The sequence below is a fragment of the Hemiscyllium ocellatum genome, chromosome 12 (genome assembly GCF_020745735.1).
Source record: "Hemiscyllium ocellatum isolate sHemOce1 chromosome 12, sHemOce1.pat.X.cur, whole genome shotgun sequence".
NCBI lineage: Eukaryota > Metazoa > Chordata > Chondrichthyes > Orectolobiformes > Hemiscylliidae > Hemiscyllium > Hemiscyllium ocellatum.
Genome location: NC_083412.1, coordinates 60,252,476 through 60,271,423, shown reverse-complemented (window position 1 = coordinate 60,271,423; position 18,948 = coordinate 60,252,476). Strand labels below are relative to the sequence as shown.

At 41.5% G+C, this 18,948-nt stretch overlaps 1 protein-coding gene across 1 annotated transcript in view; it reads left to right on the top strand.

Moving 5' to 3' along the window:
- Nucleotides 1-18,948, top strand: part of gdap2 (ganglioside induced differentiation associated protein 2) — a 72,573-nt gene that overhangs the window by 41,273 nt on the left and 12,352 nt on the right. Inside the window, exons 6-10 of the mRNA XM_060833598.1 lie at nucleotides 826-985; nucleotides 4,218-4,368; nucleotides 5,062-5,138; nucleotides 11,144-11,220; nucleotides 14,078-14,217. Coding sequence (XP_060689581.1) covers nucleotides 826-985; nucleotides 4,218-4,368; nucleotides 5,062-5,138; nucleotides 11,144-11,220; nucleotides 14,078-14,217 — 605 coding nt within the window. The remainder of the gene's footprint in view (nucleotides 1-825; nucleotides 986-4,217; nucleotides 4,369-5,061; nucleotides 5,139-11,143; nucleotides 11,221-14,077; nucleotides 14,218-18,948) is intronic.

The window sequence follows — 18,948 nt, the reverse complement described above, 5'->3', positions numbered from 1 at the left end:
CCATCTTGAGGATCTGATTATGTCATCCTGGAGCTTTCATACAATTGAGTTGACTTTCTGAAGATTCCCATAACATCCTCCAATTTAAGTACTTCTGGTCTGGAAGTTTTTAAATGCAACTCCTCACATGGAGATAATTTCTTAACTGTCCTAAACTACTAATGTTTCCCGAGCCACAGTTTTGTGTATCCAACTTTAGCCAAGATTTCAGAACGAACCTAAAATTGAAGCTATGATGTATAGCATAAACTGAAATGAAAAAGCTTTTTGTCCCTAGCTATAGGCATTTATCCTAAAAAGAAAGTCAATCCCTTACCTTATGAACTAAAATCCTAGTGCACAACTGTTTGCTTTGTTTGCTTGTTTAAAAAAAAACTCTCAATGTAAAAAATGTTCCCATTTGTCTGCCCTAACTTGCTCACTTTTTTAAAAAAAGAAAATCACCATGTCTACAGAAGTACTGAAGTTTGTCATTAAACCTCTTCAGAGACATGGGAAACTAGTGCCACTCGCTCAAAATTCAAAAATACAAAATAAATCGTATTAAAATAAATATAAATTTCACATCTGACATTACAAAAGCTCGGACATAAGGGATTAGTATGCTGCCAGACCAGCATGTAGGGAAGCATTTTAAAGAATATTCAAGCTACGTTGGGATCCAAAGCTATGGGACTACTTTGATAGGTATAGCCATTCTAGACCATTCTAATGTAATGTTTTCCATAGTATTCCAATAATAGATGTTCTTAAAGCTTAAACAAGATCTGTTGAGGGCAGGTGGAGGTGGAATCTACAGCTAACAATTGGTATGACTTCCCACAGGCTACATATTTAAAGTTGATGCCTCTTTATTTTCCACGGTCTTTGGAGGAAGAGAGGAGATCACTACCGTTCCTCCCTGCCGATGTAGGAAATGCTGAAGGAGAGCCGGTCATTGCAGAGCGACAGATCCGTATATTGGACAAACCAGGCATTCCTCTTTGTAAGTATTATCATATGAATAGTTTTCAGGGGTTACAGAGTCATAAGGATGTACAGCGCAGAAACAGACCCTTCGGTCCAACTCGTCCATGCTGGCCAGGTATCCCAACCCAATCTAGTCCCACCTGCTAGCACCCAGCTCATATCCCTCCAAAACCTTCCTATTCATATACCCATACAGATGCCTTTTAAATGTTGCAATTGTACTAGCCTCCACCACTTCCTCTGGCAGCTTATTCCATATGCGTACTACCTGCTGTGTGAAAACATTGCCCCATAGGTCTCTTTACTATCTTTCTCCTCTCATCCTAAACTTATGCTCTCCTAGTTCTGGACTCCCCCACCCCAGGGAAAAGACTTTATCTATTTACCTGATCCATGCCCCTCATGATTTTATAAACCTCTATAAGATCACCCCTCAGCTTCTGACACTCCAGGGAAAACAGTCCCAGCCTTCAACCTCTCCCTATAGCTCAAATCCACCAACCCTGGCAACATCCTTGTAAATCTTTTCTGAACCCTTTCAAGTTTCACAACATTCTTCTGATAGGAAGGAGACCAGAATTGCATGCAATATTCCAAAAGTGGCCTAACCAATGTCCTGTACAGCTGCAACATGACCTCCCAACTCCTGTACTCAAAACTCTGACCAGTAAAGGAAGCATACTAAACACCACCTTTACTATCCTATCTACCTGCGACTCTACTTCCATGGAGCTCTGAACCTGCACTCCAAGGTCTCTTTGTTGAATAACACTCCCTAGGACCTTACCATGAAGTGTATAAGTCCTGCTAGGATTTGCTTTCTCAAAATGCAGCACTTCACATTTATGTAAATTAAACTCCATCTGCCACTCAACCCTTTGGCCCATTTGATCAAGATCCCGTTGTAATCCAAGGTAATCTTCTTTGCTGTCCACTACACCTCCAATTTTGGCATCATCTGCAAACTTACTAATTATACCTCTTATGCTCGCATCCAAATAATTTATACAAATGTCGAAAAGTAGTGGATCCAGCACTGATCCTTGTGGCAGTCTCCTTTTGAAGAAACAATTTCCAAGCAGTGATGCCCTTGTTAACACACTGATCCTTAAACTACATATTTCAGCTGGATGATCAGAAACATAATTGCTCCATTTGGTTTGTTTGAAAGATATTTTATACTTTGTGTTTTAAAGGGTTTTTTCTCACTAGATTAGGCTGTGCTCTGCTCAGTCGAGTAATACTTTATTTGTGGTTATTAGCTGGAAATGTGATTTTTATAAGATGATGAAACTTCAGTGTTTAGTACTCCTCTTAGCTGAGTAACTTGAGTCTCGGCTTCAAATTTTGTATTGGTTGTAGAATGCTAGCTTTATTCGTTTACTACTTGTCATTTCTGATTTGGGCGGCACGGTGGCACAGTGGTTAGCACTGCTGCCTCACATTCTCCCTGTGTCTGCATGGGGTTCCTCCAGGTGCTCTGGTTTCCTCCCACAGTCCAAAAATGTGCAGATTAGGTGAATTGGCCATGCTAAATTGCCCATAGTGTTAGGTAAAGGGGTAAATGTAGGAATGGGTCTGGGTGAGTTGTGCTTCGGCGGGTCAGTGTGGACTTGTTGGGCCGAAGGGCCTGTTTCTCCACTGTAAGTAATCTAATCGATAATTCAAGAGAAATTTAATCAGCTAAAACTCACTGATTGTTAGCTTCTAATCAAGATTCGCAAACCGTAGATTTTACTGATGTTGGGAATTCAAACCTTAAACCTGTAGTTAATTGTCTGGTTTGACTGACCTCTTGAAGAGTAATAGGAGTAAGAGAAAGTCAGGGTATCTCTTATATGGTGAAAGATTTGAAAATGTTGATTAAACCCAAGTATCCTTCATGAGTCACTGAAAGGTAATGTAGAGACAGCAAATCATTAGGCGAGCATATGATGTATTGGCATTTATTAAAAGAAAATTTTAGTATAGGAATAAATCTGATGAACTGTGTATCATTTTGGTCTGCTTAAGTAAGGAAGTGTTTGCTCTCGCTGGAATGCAGCAGAAGTTCACCAGACTTCATTGCGTGGGTAGTAGAATTCTCCTCTGAGAGCTGATTAAAAAGACTGGGCCTTCATTCTCCAGTGCTTAGAAAAATAAGCGGGAACCACATTGAGATTTAAAAATTCTTAACTGGGTCCATCTAAGTAGATCTAAGTAAAATTCTCTGGTCTTGACAAAATAAATGCAGGAAGCGTGTTTCCCTTGGCTGCCGTATGGAGAATCATGGTCACTGTCTCAAGCTAATAGGTAAGCTGTTTAGAACTGAAGTGAGGAGGAAATTGTTCATTGAGGATACTGAATCTTTGGAATCCTGTCTGCTGGAGGTCAGTGGAAGCTCAAGTGAAAGACTCCTCTCTTTTCCTCCCTCTCCTCTCTCAAGGTCCCAATCCTTTACTCTTGCCCTGCAAGATCTGCATGCACATGTTAGCAAATGCAACCATTTGTCAGACAGGAGAAGTCGATGTGAATTGGTAATGGTATTGCCCGTGGAGAAAGCATTGAGGAAAACTATAGGCTTCTCAAGTTCCTCAGTTTTGTTTTTAAAAAGGACACCAGTTTTGATGTGCAAGGAACCGACCTCTATATGCATACATGTTGGTTTGTAGTCTGCATAATTATACCATGATACAAGCTCTTCTAATTATTGTTAATTAGATGTTGTTCCAGCTATTAACAACACAAGATTGGGTAGTGTTTGCTGAACAATCTCAGAATCATAGCTGACTTTGGATACTTTGTTTTGCATTCTGTAAGTGTGTGCTGTTTGAGTACAGTCTGCACTCTATTGTGAGCAGCCATTGTTTGATTTAATCAACCAATCACTGGAACATATAGCTTGCATACCTGGCATCATACTGCCTTTGAAATACAAACACACTTTATGCAGTTGTAGTATGCAGAATGTCTTTTTGGACTGATGGCATTATCCTGTTAATGGATAACACCACTGTCACAGCCACTTGTAACAGGTGAAATGGCTTGCTTAACGTGTTTAATTTATTTTAGATACATTGCCTTTCCAGTTTAAAATTCTACATAAGATCTTGTAATTTGTTAGCAAATGCTAAAGAGCTTATCATTTGATGTATTAAAATTTGATGTTGCTGGTCTGAATGTGTAAGCCACTTTATTTGAATGCGATTTGTTAGTTTTAAGTGTTGTTTTTGACCTAAGGAATGTCGCTTTATTTATCATTATTTTAGATGAAGATGAATCTGATGAGGAACACCTTGAGCTAGAGTATATTGGAACACATGCATTTGCTAAGATGGAAGGAGATATTGATAAACAGAGGCGGCTGATACTTCAAGGGCAAATGTCTGAAGCAGCCGTTCAAAAAGCACATCAGCGCAAGTGAGTAGTGACTGTGCATATAATGCATGAAAACTACACACGTTTCTCTTTATTGCCTTTTAAACGCAGTGAATATTCCATACTCTTCTATCTTGGTCTTGGTTGATATAAGTATCCCCAATATACAACATTGTACTGCTACAAAAATTGCCAAAAGAAACTCTATCTCCTTCAGAATAGATTCTCCAAGTTTAAATACATTGCCAAACATTTTGCTGTGCTGTTTTCAGACTTTTGTGCAGGTAAAGTTCTCTAAACAAAATACTTGTGTTATTTTAGCATCACCTTCATGTTTAAGCTAACTATAGACGTTATTTGCTTAATTTGTTTTGTTTGTAGGAATTCTTCCACTTTTGGGAGAGAAAATAAGCTTGTACACAGTCTTTCTCCTTGATAACGCAGTTAACATTCAAAACGTGGTGAATTGAGAGCATTTGTCTGCACCATCTCATTAGTTTTATCATCATAGGCTTTCCACCGTACATTTGCTTTATTGGAGCTGGTTTTCTTATTACTAACCTGTTGGCAGTGTTAACCTGAGGTGTACTTAGTTGCTGAATTTGCAATTACACTGCACTCCTTGGAAGTTCCAGGCAGCCATGTTATGAAATTGTGTCTAGTAGCCATATGTCTTCTGTTTATTCCTGTTGTTTGTTAAATATTACTCACAGGATAATAATATTTCCTTTTTAGCTATAACCGTTGGTTGTGCAGAGCAAGAGCAGATGACCTGTCAGGTGTTGCTTCGTTGAAAGCATTATATCAAACTGGTAAGTAGGTGCTGGAAGACTTTGACAAAAGATATAATGAGGACAAGATGATTATTATCCACGGATGTTTCATAATTTCATTAATCTGGAAGGATCATTGCTATCACATGAGAGATTCCTCAAAACACTCCTTTAATGCCTGAATGTTGTTTTTCCAAATATAATAGAAATAATAGAAGTCAGAACCTCTCCTGAATTTTCTCTTACTCTCACAATCCCTTATTCTTTCTCCATCTCTCCTTCCACCCACTTCCACGTACTGGCAGTTTTCCTTCCCAGAATGGTGGGTTGCATTTTTTCTAAAAGTGTAGTCTCCTTTTGTTGCTTCCAGCATTGTTTTCCTCTGAGATCAGCTACTTAGCATCAGAGTATGGAGATTGGCTATCAGAGTTGAAAGAGTTGTGGAGGACAGGTTTTGGACCTTGTAGGAAACTTTCAGCACACCATTAGGAATCTGGGTTTCATAGTCTTGCAGATCTGTTTCTTTGCTACTTCATGGTGTGGGTGAACCTTTTCAAGTACAGTGTACTTTTCTTCCAAAGTAGATTTCATGCTTGTAATACTGGTAATCCAACTACAGGTAAAATATGCTCTGTGTTGAGACTAATTTGAAGTTTGTGATTCAAGCTCTATTTGGTTCCACAGTCCTGGGAATCAAAACTACTTGCCTAAAGGGTCATTCTTACTGTGCAAGTCTGAATAACAAGTGTGAACTGTTTGGCTGGAACATCTGAGCACAGTTCCCATGCTATCCTAACCTGTTAGTCCAAGTACATTTCTTGGCAGGATATATTCATCAGCACCCGAAAGCAGATCATCTGTTCAAAGTTTGTGAAAAGATTTGTAGCTCGGGTGCTCGTTGTTGTGGTTCTGTTTGCCGAGCTGGGAATTTGTGTTGCAGACGTTTCGCCCCCTGTTTAGGTGACATCCTCAGTGCTTGGGAGCCTCCTGTGAAGCGCTTCTGTGTTGTTTCCTCCGGTATTTATAGTGGTTTGTCTCTGCTGCTTCCGGTTGTCAGTTCCAGCTGTCCACTGCAGTGGCCGGTATATTGGGTCCAAGTCGATGTGTTTGTTAGAATCTGTGGATGAGTGCCATGCCTCTAGGAATTCCCTGGCTGTTCTCTGTTTGGCTTGCCCTATAATAGTGTTGTCCCAGTCAAACTCATGTTGCCTGTCATCTGTGTGAGCGGCCACTAAGGATAACTGGTCGTGTTGTTTCGTGACTAGTTGGTGTTCATGGATACAGATCGTTAGCTGTCTTCCTGTTTGTCCTATGTAGTGTTTTGTGCAGCCCTTGCATGGGATTTTGTACACTACGTTGGTTTTGCTCATGCTGGGTATCGGTTCCTTTGTCCTGGTGAGTTGTTTTCTGAGAGTGGCTGTTGGTTTGTGTGCTGTTATGAGTCCTAGTGGTCGCAGTAGTCTGGCTGTCAGTTCAGAAATGTTCTTTATGTATGGTAACGTGGCGAGTCCTTTCGGGTTGTGGCATGTCCTCATTCCGTTGTCTTTCCCTTAGGCATCTGTTGATGAAATTGCGGGGGAATCCATTTTTGGCAAATACATTGTAGAGGTGTTCTTCTTCCTCTTTTTGCAGTTCTGGTGTGCTGCAGTGTGTTGTGGCCCTTTTGAACAGTGTCTTGATGCAACTTCTTTTGTGTGTGTGTTGAGGTGGTTGCTTTCGTAGTTCAGGACTTGGTCTGTGTGTGTGGCTTTCCTGTATACCTTTGTGGTGAATTCTCTGTTCGGTGTTCTCTGTACCATCACGTCTAGGAATGGGAGTCGGTTGTCCTTTTTTTCCTCTCTAGTGAATCGGATTCCTGTGAGGCTGGCGTTGTTGATCCGGTGTGTGTTCTCTATTTCTGTGTTTTTAATGATTACAAAGGTGTCATCTACATATCTGACCCAGAGTTTGGGTTGAATTTGCGGTAAGACTGTTTATTCTAATCTTTGCATTGCCGCTTCTCCTATGAGTCCAGAGATGGGTGAGCCCATGGGTGTGCCATTGATTTGTTCATATATTTGGTTGTTGAATGTGAAGTGTGTTGTGAGGCACAGGTCAGTAGTTTGAGTATGCAGTCTTTGTTGATAGGTTCCCCGTCTTGTCTGTTCTGTATGTCCAGCAGGTTGGCTATTGTTTCTCTGGCTAGGGTTTTGTCGATAGAGGTGAACAGCACCGTTACATCGAATGAGACCATAGTTTCTTCTTTGTCTGTGTATATTTCTGATGATGTCCAAGAATTCCTGTGTCGATTGGATAGAGTGTCTGGATCTGCTGATGAGGTGTTTCAGTTTCTGCTGTATTTCTTTAGCCAGTTTGTGTGATGGTGTCCCTGGTAGTGATACTATGGGTCTGAGTGGGATGTCTGGTTTGTGCACTTTAGGTAGTCCATAGAATCTGGGGATGGTGTTGCTTTCAGGTTTCATTCTCTGTAGGTCAAACCTGGTTATCTGTCCATTTTTTTGCAACGTAGTTTACAGATGCCATCTTGAAGTGCTGCAGTCTAAATGCTATAGGTAGACCCAGGAAGTAGTTGAGGACTTCCAGGATATTGACCCAATGGCAATGAAGGAACAGCAACTCAGGCTGATGACTAACTTGGAGTAGAACCTGAAGCTGATGGTGTGCCCATGTATCTGCGGCCGTTGTCCTTCGAGGTAAAGTGGTCATGAGTTAGCAGATGCTGCCTAAGTCACTTTGGTCAATTTCTGAAGTGCACGAGGTCCATCCTTAGTTTCACACCTTCCCTCATCGACACACAAACACCCTCTCTTGTAAAGTTGCTGTATGTTGAAACTTCACACAGCCAGTAACTAAGCCTCTGCTTAACAAAAGGCCTACTTACACTCTCACCCTCGCTGGACATTATTGTATTTGCACCTTCGCGCTCTCATGCTCCCCCTACCCTCCCGGCGCTGCCCTAATTCCATGCATGATCCCAGTAAGCATTCCAGCCAAATATTTCAATGTTTGCTCCCTCTACTTTAGTTGCAGATAGAAGCAAAAGAAATGCACACACAGATGACAATCTGTTGCAATCGATGCGCCAGCAGAATAAATTACAGTTGGTTAGTAACAGGGATGGAATCGTGTAACAGCGAATGGGAGTTGGCTTTATATAAAAATATAGTTCACTGTTCAGAAATCGCATTACACCCAAATCATGTTCATGAAACACACTTACAGGATAACGACCTGCAGTTAGTTTCCTATCACCGATATCTACCCGCACCCTCACTGTTCATGTTCCTGCATTGTTGCACTGCAGGTGATCAATGATGTCCTTGACCTTGGCACCAGGAAAGGTGCATGCCATCTTGATTCATGCTTGTGGCTGAAGAAAAGCTGTTTAATGGCAAATCGCCTAAGACTATTGCTCTTCTCAACCTCCCTCCAGTTCCTAGTATAGCTCAGTCACCTGGCTTAGGCTACCCTTAGCAGGGAAGCCATCATTCTCATTAGTATTCTGAATTTAATACAGGGCACAGTGGGGACTCTTGCGCTGCCTGTTCCTTTCCTGCCTGGCAGTCACCTATTTCCTCTCTGTTTATACATCCTTAAGGAGTGGGATGACTGCATCAGAAACATATTATCTGCATTGATCTCCACCTTGTAGCTCACCAGAGTAGTGTGGGCAGCACGGTGGCACAGTGGTTAGCACTGCTGCCTCACAGCGCCAGAGACTCAGGTTCAATTCCGTCTCAGGCGAATGACTGACTCTGTGGAGTTTGCATGTTCTCCCCTGTTTCCTCTGGGTCCTCCATGTATGGGTGGGTTGCACTTCGGTGTGGACTTGTTGGGCCGAAGGGCCTGTTTCCACACTAAGTAATCTAATCTAATCTAAACTCCAAAAATTTCAACTTGATCTTCTCCAATTAACAACTTTTCCTACACTGCAGTAGTCCAGGATGTGCGCAGTTTAAAGCCCTTTCTGAGGAAGACTATTACACCTAAAATGTTGACTTTAATGCTCTATTTCTGTCGATTTTGATGAACCAACTGTGATACAACTGCATTTTCTATTAGAGTCATAGAGATGTACAGCACGGAAACAGACCTTTCAGTCCAATTCTTCCAAGCTGCCCAAATATCCCAGCCCAATCTAGTCCCACCTGCCAGCACCCAGCCCATATCCCTCCAAACCCTTCCTAGCCTTATACCCATACAGATCCCTTTTAAATGTTGCAATTGTACCAGCCTTCACCACTTCCTCTGGCAGCCAATTCCACACACACATCACCCCCTGCGTGAAAAGGTTGCCCCTTAGGTCTCTTTTATTATCTTTCCCCTCTCACCCTAAACCTATGCCCTCTTGTTCTGGATTCCCCCATCCGAACGAAAAGACCTTGTCTATTTACCCTATCTATGCCCCTCATAATTTTATAAACCTCTATAAGATCACCATTCAGCCTCCGATGCTCCAGGAAAAACAGCCCCAGCCTGTTCAGCCTCTTCCTATAGCTCAAATCCTCCAACCCTGGCAACATCCTTGTAAGTCTTTTCTGAACCCTTTCAAGTTTCATGACATCTTTCCAATTGGAAGGAGACCAGAATTGCACATAACATTGCAAGAGTGGTTTAACCAATATCCTGAACTGCTGTAACATGACCTCCCAACTCCTGTCTTCAATACTCTGACGAATAAAAGAAAGCATACCAAATGCCGCCTTCACTATCCTATCTCCCTGCGACTCTACTTCCAAGGAACTATGAACCTGCACTCCGAGGTCTCTTTGTTAAGCAACACTCCCCAGGACCTTACCATTAAGTGTGTAAGTCTAACAACAAGTCCACACTGACCCTCCAAAGAGTAACCCACCCAGAACCATTCCCCTATTCTATTATCCTATATTTACCCCTGACCAATGCACTTAACCTAGACATGCCTGAACACTATGGGTAATTTAGCATGGCCACTTCACCTAACTTGCACATCTTTGGATTGTGGGAGGAAACCGGAATACCTGGAGGAAACGCACGCAGACACAGGAAGAATGTACAAACTCCACAAAGACAATCATCCAAGGTTGGAATTGAACCCAGGTCCCTTGTGCTGTGAGGGGACAGTGCTAACCAGTGAGCCACCATGACACCCCAATCTGACCTGTCCAGAAATTATAACACTCTCAATACGAGGTTGAAATTTTCACTCATAATGCATTTTGTAGCCATTATCAAAGTCCACGGGGAACACTCCCTCTGCCTACTTCAGCTTGTGAATATTTGTCTTTGGGGCAACGTTTTCACGCAGAGGGTGGTATGTGCATGGAATGAGCTGCCAGAGGAAGTGGTGGAGGCTGGTACAATTGCAACATTTAAGAGGCATTTGGATAGGTATATGAGTAGGAAGGGTTTGGAGGGATATGGGTCCGGTGCTGGCAGGTGGGACTAGATTGGGTTGTGATATCTGGTTGGCATGGACGGGTTGGACCAAAGGGTCTGTTTCCATGCGGTACATCTATATGACTCTAAGTCTTGCTAAGGTTTGCTTTCCTGAAATGCAGCAGCTCGCATTTATCTAAATTAAATTCCATCTGCCACTTGTCAGCCCGATGGCCCATCTAATCAAGATCCTATTGTAATCTGAGGTAATCTCTTGGCTGTCCACCACACCACCAATTTTGGTGTCATCTTCAAACTTACTATATTTCTTATGCTCACATCCGAATCATTTAGATAAATGATGGAAAATAGTGGACCCAGCCCCAATCCTTGTGGCATTCCACTGGTCACAGGCCTCTAATCTGAAAAACAACCCTCCACCACCACCCTCTGTCTGCTACCTTTTGAGCTAGTTATGTATGCAAATGGCTAGTTCTCTCTGTATTCCATGAGATCTAACCTGGCTAGATCTCATGAAATGCTTGGAGAACTAGCCATCACCCGTTCAGCATTTGCAATTTTATTTCTATTTGTGTAGTTCTAAATGGTTTCAAAAATGAAAGCATTTTCCAGAACAAGCTTGAGGTGTGTATTCCTAATAGTGTCAATGATTTGTATTTCTGCAGGATATGATAAATGTGGACGTACAGTGGTGGTGATAGTAGGAAGGAATATTCCTGTAACTCTAATAGAACCCGATAAGGTAAGATTTTTTTTTCAAAATGGCTTTATTGTCAGTTAGTTTTGGACAAATATTTGTCTGCTGTATGAACAGCTTGAAACCTTAAAATTTTCAGAGCTTTGTTTATTTCAGAATAGTTTTAAATAATTAAACCATAAATACCACCCGGCCACTGCACTGACTTAAATATATCTTTTACTGTGCCCTCAACTTTACTTTTACTGAGTAAGATCTGTTTTTATCAGATTACATCAAATATTCAATTTCTTTATTTATCAGTGACTTTTACTGATATTCTTCTATTCTTTAAGCACCATCCCCAATAATGAGGGTCTTGGAACCACAGCGTATTGTGGTTTTCTGAAAAGCCGATGAGAAGTCAGGTCAACCTTGGTCAACCTCAGCTAGAACAAACATCACAGCCATTCTTTATCATGCATCGGCCATTGAGCGAACCAAGCTAAACTTGCACAAAACTAGTGTCAGTGAGGCTGGATCACTACTTTCTTAGAGCTGATGTATATTTATCCTTATTCTTCTCCCCTATCCACAGAGGAAACAATGTCTTTGCAAACTATTCCTAAACTTGGAGAGATGACTGGGTTAGATGATCTTCCAAATATCTTATCTATGTGTGCCACATTTAGAAATGTTTATTCAGAGCCTTTGAGAAACATAGAGAGAGATGCCTGGCTTCATTTTGGGAGGAAAAGAAAGCATCACTTCCAAAAATGCTGTCTTTAGAAAATTTATTTTGTTGGTATTCTATAGCAGAACTAACCTATATTATGACAATAAATCATAGTAAAATTGTGAAATGTAGAATTTGAAGTTAGTTCCCACGGCACAGCAGAAATCTGATTAGGTTTGACACTGGGATTTCCCTTCAGAGCCTTATTTGAAAACCTGAGTGATTAAAATCGAAAACTGGTTGAAATTTGTGACTCTAACACCGTTGCAGTGAATCCATTTTATATCACGTTATTCAGTATATTGCTAAATTAATTTCCACATGTTTGTTACTTTCCCGTTCGGGAGCATTAAATTTAACCCAGCGTGGTGTTTGGACCAGATTGGGAGGAAAAGATTCCTGACCCAAATCTATCTCCCACTCTTTGTCCTGCAAGTCCACCGGATTTTGACTTGAACTGAAGGAGGAATTTAAGCAGGTGACCAACCTGCTCCCAGGAGGTGGTATGGTGCTTTTAAGCATTTTGCTGAGATGTACAGGCTTCAAACCTAATCAATTTTCAGAGTTTTGAATTCACTGTGGACAGCTGGGCTTCCTGAGAGCTGGGCATCTTGACAGGCTGCCATTTCCAGCTGACCAGCACTGATCTGTAAGATCCAGCATTGCAACCTGAGAAGCCGGTGATCTCTCAGCTGATCCTGCCTCTGATTCTACTTCCCCTCTTCATCTAGGGGATTCCTGACTTTGGGTTTCCCTGAGCACTTCCAATCGAAGTAAAAATCTAGCTTATAAACAGTACTATTTCTTTAGCACATCATTAAAACCTGATTCAAAGACAACAAGAAAAGGGTTTTACTTTTTTCTGTTTATTTTGTTTTTGAAACCCCTAAGACAGCAGCAGAAGGGGGTCATTCAGCCCCTCAAGTTTGCTCTGCCATTCATTGAGATTATGGTTGATTTGATAACCCTCAACTACACTTTCCTGTCTTGTTACCAATAGCCCTTGATTCCCTTATTGATTAAAAATCTGCCTATTTTGTCTTGAAAGTACTTGGTGATCTAGCTTCTACAGAATTCAGCAGTAAAGAAATTCCAAGGATTCACTGTCCTTTTGAGAGAAGTAGTTTTTTCTCATCTGTGTCTTAAATGGGTAATACCCCTTCTGAGATTATGCCCTCTGTAACTAGAGCAGGTGTCTGGTCACAGGTGGATGTAAACAGATTGGTCTGATGGGCAGATTAGTGGCAGATGAAAGTTAACCCTGATAAATGTCGGGTGAAGCACTTTGCAAGAAGGATCAAGACCAGGGCGTACTCCATGAATGGTAATAGACTAGGAAGCTTAGAGAATCTTGTCCATAGATCCATGAAGGCAGATTAATGGAGTAGTTAAAGACTTATGGGGCAGTTGCCTTTTTCAGTCGTGGCAGAGATTGTGATAGCCGCAACTGGAGTACCATGTGCAGTTCTGGTTACCACGAGGTGTGGATAAAACCTAGTTTAAACATAGTTAAAGTGTTAGTTACCATGGGGACATAATCTTAAAGTGAAAGGCAGGAAGTTTAAAAGAGTTTTGAGCAAAACCTTTTCATCCAGAGTTTGGAATATACTGCCTGGAAGGATAGATGAGGCAGGAAACCTCTACCTTTAAATAGTATTTAGAGGAGCACCAGAGATGTCATAACATTCAAGGCTAATTAATAGAATTAATGCAGGGAAGTAGGGTTAGTGTAAGTAATAGTATGTTTTTGGCAGTGCAGACCCAATGGGCCAAATGGCCTTCTGTACTATATGATTCTATAACTGCCACAAGGAAAAAATGCCCTTTCCGCATCTATCCTGTCAAGTTCCCTAAGGCTCTTGAATGCTTCAATGAGGTCATCTCTTGTTCTTCTAAACTCTAATGAGTAGAAGCCCAACCTACACAGCCTGTCCTCATAAGATAGTCTCACCATTTCTGCAATCAGCCTTGTGAACCTTCTGTGGACTGCCTCAAATGCATGTATATCTTTCCTTAGATAAGGGGCCCAGGACTCTTCACCATATTCCAGCTATGGTTTGATATATTTTCCTGTATGGTTTAAGCAAACATTCAGCTTTTGTACTCCTCTCCCTTTGACCAAAGCAGTGATAATCAATGTGATTTGAGTGATGTGCTGTAGTTGTAATGAGTTGTTACTGTTTTTAGGCACTACTGTATTTTATTCATATTATGGACCACATTGCTGCAAGGGAGTTTGTCATGGTGTATTTTCATACTTTGACCAGTGAACACAATCATCCTGACTCGGAATTCATCAAGAAATTGTACGATATTGTTGATGTAAAGTAAGTCCATGCTTCCATTTTGCATGTATACTCATTTGCATGTATACTCATTGAAGCTACCACATAGAAAACATTTACCCTATCATTGCCTGTTCTCGTCATTGTAAGTATATCAGATTGGAACACTCTCATTCCACTTATTTGATTTCTATTAACAATGAAATGAAAAGATGGTGAACAGTTTTATTCTTATTGTTTGTTTAGTTCAAAGTAAATGCCCAGAAGTATTAACTTGCAAAATACTAATCGTTTTTTGGGAGGAAGAAAAAATGAGTTTTAAAAAGTGTATAAAAGCAGGAGAAGAATGTGGAGTAGCAGACATGTTTTAAGAGATTTCAGGACATGGAGGACTGAGATAGTTGAAAGCACAACCACTAACAATTGGAGAAATGTGGATAATGTACAAGAATGTTGAAGCAATGTAACAGAACTTCAAAGAATGTAAGTTTGAAGGATATCTCGCAGATGAGGGGCGGCACGGTGGCTCAGTGGTTAGCACTGCTGCCTCACAACACCAAGGTCCCCGGTTCAATTCCAACCTTGAGCGACTGTCTGTGTAGAGTTTGTACATTCTCCCCATGCCTGCGTGGGTTTCCCCCAGGTGCTTGCCTCCCACATTCCAAAGATATGCAGGTTAAGTGAATTGGCCATGCTAAATTGTCCATAGTTGTTAGGTGCATTAGTCAGGGTAGGTTACTCTTTGGAGGGTCAGTATGGACTTGTTAGGCCGAAGGCCTGTTTCCACACTGTAGGGAATCTAATCTAATAAGGAGACCATGAGGCAAGGATATGACGGCTTTTGAATAAGATGTGAACTTTTATGCTTGAAACATTGAGGGAACCAATGTAGCTCAGCAAGCACGGTGTGACAGGGGAGCATGATTTGATGTAGGTTATGATAGGGTTAAAAGCATTTTGGATGAGTTAAAAGCTTATAGATAATGTAAGTCAAGCCAGGAGGACACTGGACGATTCAAGATTGAAAGTGACAAAGACATGGGTGCCAGTTTCAACAGAATATGGGACAAAAGCATTGTTATCTTGATTGAAGTCAGTAGCCTTCTATTTGAATTGCATGATTGGTTGCTGAAGTCAAGATCATGTCACTAAGATTGCAAACAGCCTGTGTCTCTGATAGTAACTGAAGAAGGGGTTAGAATATATGATGAGGAAATGAAGTTTGAGAAGCTGAAAGACCACTGTTTCGGTCTTCCCAATGATCAGTCTCAAGAATGGATGTTGAACAAGCAGACTGACATCAGTTGAAGTGGCCGTGTTCGAGAGAACCTCTGGAGTGGTGTTATTTGATATGTTCCATCTCGAAAGAAGATCCCAACAGGAAGAAAAGGCATAATGTTGATGGCTACTTGGGGGCACCAAAGGTAATATGGCACCAAGAGAAACCATTGCTGGATTTTTATTGGCTTTGATTAAGACCAATTCCATGGAATTGGATAACAAAGGTATTTGAGAATATTGTGCTTGACTGTATCAAAGGGTCGTACACTGGTTACATAAGTAAATGCACTATCGACAGTTCTGTTAAGTATGTTAACTTTGAGTAGTTTGTTTCATGCTGTAGTAATCTAACCTGAGATTAAAATGTGCTGCTTTCATGTAGATGAAAATAAATTGGAAGGTGACTACGTGGTTGGGACTTGATAGAGGAATGCAATTGTGGGATAATAAATTCTAGGTGTGGGACAGAACATAAATATTAATGTTTAATTTAAACTTAGATATGTGGAATAACTCGAGGCTAGTATCCCATCACCAAGTCACCCTTTATTTACACGTGGAGAGTCCTTGACACTGATCCAGCTCCCACAGAGTCAGCTGAGTATGAGGATGTCTGACCATCTTGTTCTTATCTGTCAGCCAGGGCTTCCTGATTGGGGTTGTTCATCTGGTCCAATCAGGGAACTGATATTCTGCGAGGTCCACCTGGCTGAGCTCATTACAATCACTACATCCCTCACCCTCTGAGTTTGAGGATGTAATCTGGTTCTTGTGTCTCTCCTCCTGGAGTGTTTTAACACGAGGTCAGGTTCCACCAAATCCCCCTCTGATAGGGGCGGTGTGTAAAGCACAGTTTGCCTCTTGCACCTGAAGCATCTCAGAAGAAATGTATTCATTTCTTCAGGCAGTAAAGGCATCGAGGCAATGACATCTGCCATGTCCATCTTAGATTCTGACGTCTGTTCAATATTTGATGAATTGGGAGAACCCATGAGTTTCACCAGCCTTTCCGACTGTTCCGTAGAGCCGGGCATGTTATGCTCCTGCCCGGTTTGTGAATTTGTAGCTTTCATATGGTCCACTTGCTTGTTCAGGACTGTTGCACCCACTTGGTACATACTGGACCTGACTTCAGTCAACCATGTCTCTAATGAAGATGTGGGTGTATTGTACCTTTTAAGAGAGTTAAAAGCTGGCAGTGACAGCACCAAGTGTTCTCAATAGGAAACAATGTAACATAGGTAACTAGGGGAGCTGGGTTACCTGGAAATGGCAAAACCGATTCAAATTAGGCCAATCAGTTTAAAAACACCAAACTCCAATCCAGTTCAAATTTAGTATATTGACAATCTTAAAAGCTAATGACACAATCCAATGATTTGGGAGTATAAAACCAGGAAAAACTGAACAGTTGGGAGGAAAGCTGCCAAACTACCAGCATGTAAAAAGACTGCCTGAAAAATCTCTTAAAAGTACCTTTATCGATCAGTAACCTGTGAAGCAGAAATCCCTAAGAAGAAGAAAAGAAGATGGGAATGCCGAGAAAATGAAAGCTGCCTGGTTTTGAGATGGGAAGTTTTGTAAATTGTAATCGGGAATTTTATCGGACTAGTATTTTGGAAGGGAAGGTAAAAGATAGGTTAGAGTAAGGACTTGTAAATAGTTGTTAGTTAATTATTCTCTGTTATACTTTAAGAAATAAAGTTTGTAATTTTTACTTTAACTAGTTCTTGGTCTATTGAATTTTCACAGATTACTGCACAAGATAAATCTTTTCAGTGTTGCTGGTTTTAAATTAAGCAGGAGGATTTACCCCATGTTGTAACATTCATACCCCTGGTTCCTATGCTGAATTTTATAATTCACGCATGTGCATGCACGTGGTCATACACACTCCCACAGCTGGAGCCATCCTGGCATATGCATTCGGGGTGCACCCAAACTCAAATAAGAACCAGGACAGTATGGTATCTAATGAAGCTGTGGTTTGTTTCCATAACCCTGTCTTCAAAGTCTGAACTGCTGTTTCTGCCAGACCATTGATGATGGATAGTATGGAACTGTCCTTGTACGTCACATGCTACTCGACATTAGGAACTACTCAAATTCCCTGCCTGTAAATGATGGCCCACTATCTGTGACCATGTGTCTGTGTATGACAAAAGATACGTGCAGTTTCTCTATCATCAACCCTGTGTTTGATAAGTGAACCCCGTGCACATCCACCCATTTTTGAATGGGTGTTCACAATGATTAAGAACATTGAGCCCGTGAAAAGACCTGCAGAGTTCATGTGTAGCAGAGTCTAGGATTTACCTGCCATTCCCGGGGGAATGTTGGGGGAGCTGTTGGTAATTTTTGTCCTTGGTGGGGCAGTGCCCAGACTGCCAACAATATATCAACATTACACTTGGCCACCACGCATAATGTTTTACCAGACCCTGGCGGAGTTCAGCCAGTATCTGGACAGCTCAAGATAATCTAATTTGTTCCTCATAATGTCCTGTACTGTGATCTGATCTTTCTGGGTCCAAAAGGGTTTCAGTTTAGGTAATGACAGTCCTTTGGTTTTGCCCATCACAACCAGCTGTTTCCAGGATCAGATCTTTCTACATCCAGTCTGATATTGTCAGCTGTGACTGCATCTAGAAAAGTTAAAGCAATGGCACGTTGGTATCATTGGTGGTGTATCCGCTAGTTGGTGGTGAGTCGGTGCATTCGCTACTTGGCCTGTTGGACAGTGTTCCAACTTGTAACTATGCACACATAGTATTAGAGCCCACTGCTGAATTCAGGCTGAACCTGTGGATGGCACTGCTTTGTCCTTTTCATTTAGATCTAGCAGAGTTTGTAGTCCATTTATTATTACAAATCTACTTCACCTCAAAATGACTTTCAAACCTTCCCTTGCTATCGGGATATTTATGTTGTGCATTAGCCAACGTCCAGGATGCATACACAATTTGGCATTCCTCTCCATTGGGCCACCTATGCACTAATACCGCCCTGATGCTCTATGGGGGGGCATCAGGTATCAATACCATATTTCACTTGGGATCATAGTGCGCTAACTCATTCCAGGATGATAGCTCTTTCTTCACGTCCCTGAAAGCAATGGCTTGGCTATGAGAGCATTTCCAAGGCTGACCCTTTTGATGCAAAAATGCCAGGATGGAGGTGAGCTTATGTGAGAACTTTCCGTAATAATTCACCAGCCCAAGGAAAGACTTAAGCTCCGGTACAAAGGTGCGATCCGGGGCATATTTGATTGCCCTCACTTTACCTTCCAATGGGTTTAACCCAGTCTTGTTGGCTCTATAGCCCAAGTAGGTCATTTGGGGTGCCTGGAACAGAGGTTTCCCTTCTAAGGCATATGATTATGTCCAAGTTGTCTAAGTGCTCCTTATTGATCTTCCCTCTTATTAATACGGCATCTAGATAAATGGCAACTTGGAGTAGACCTTGTGAAATGTTCTTCATTGTCAGGTGAAA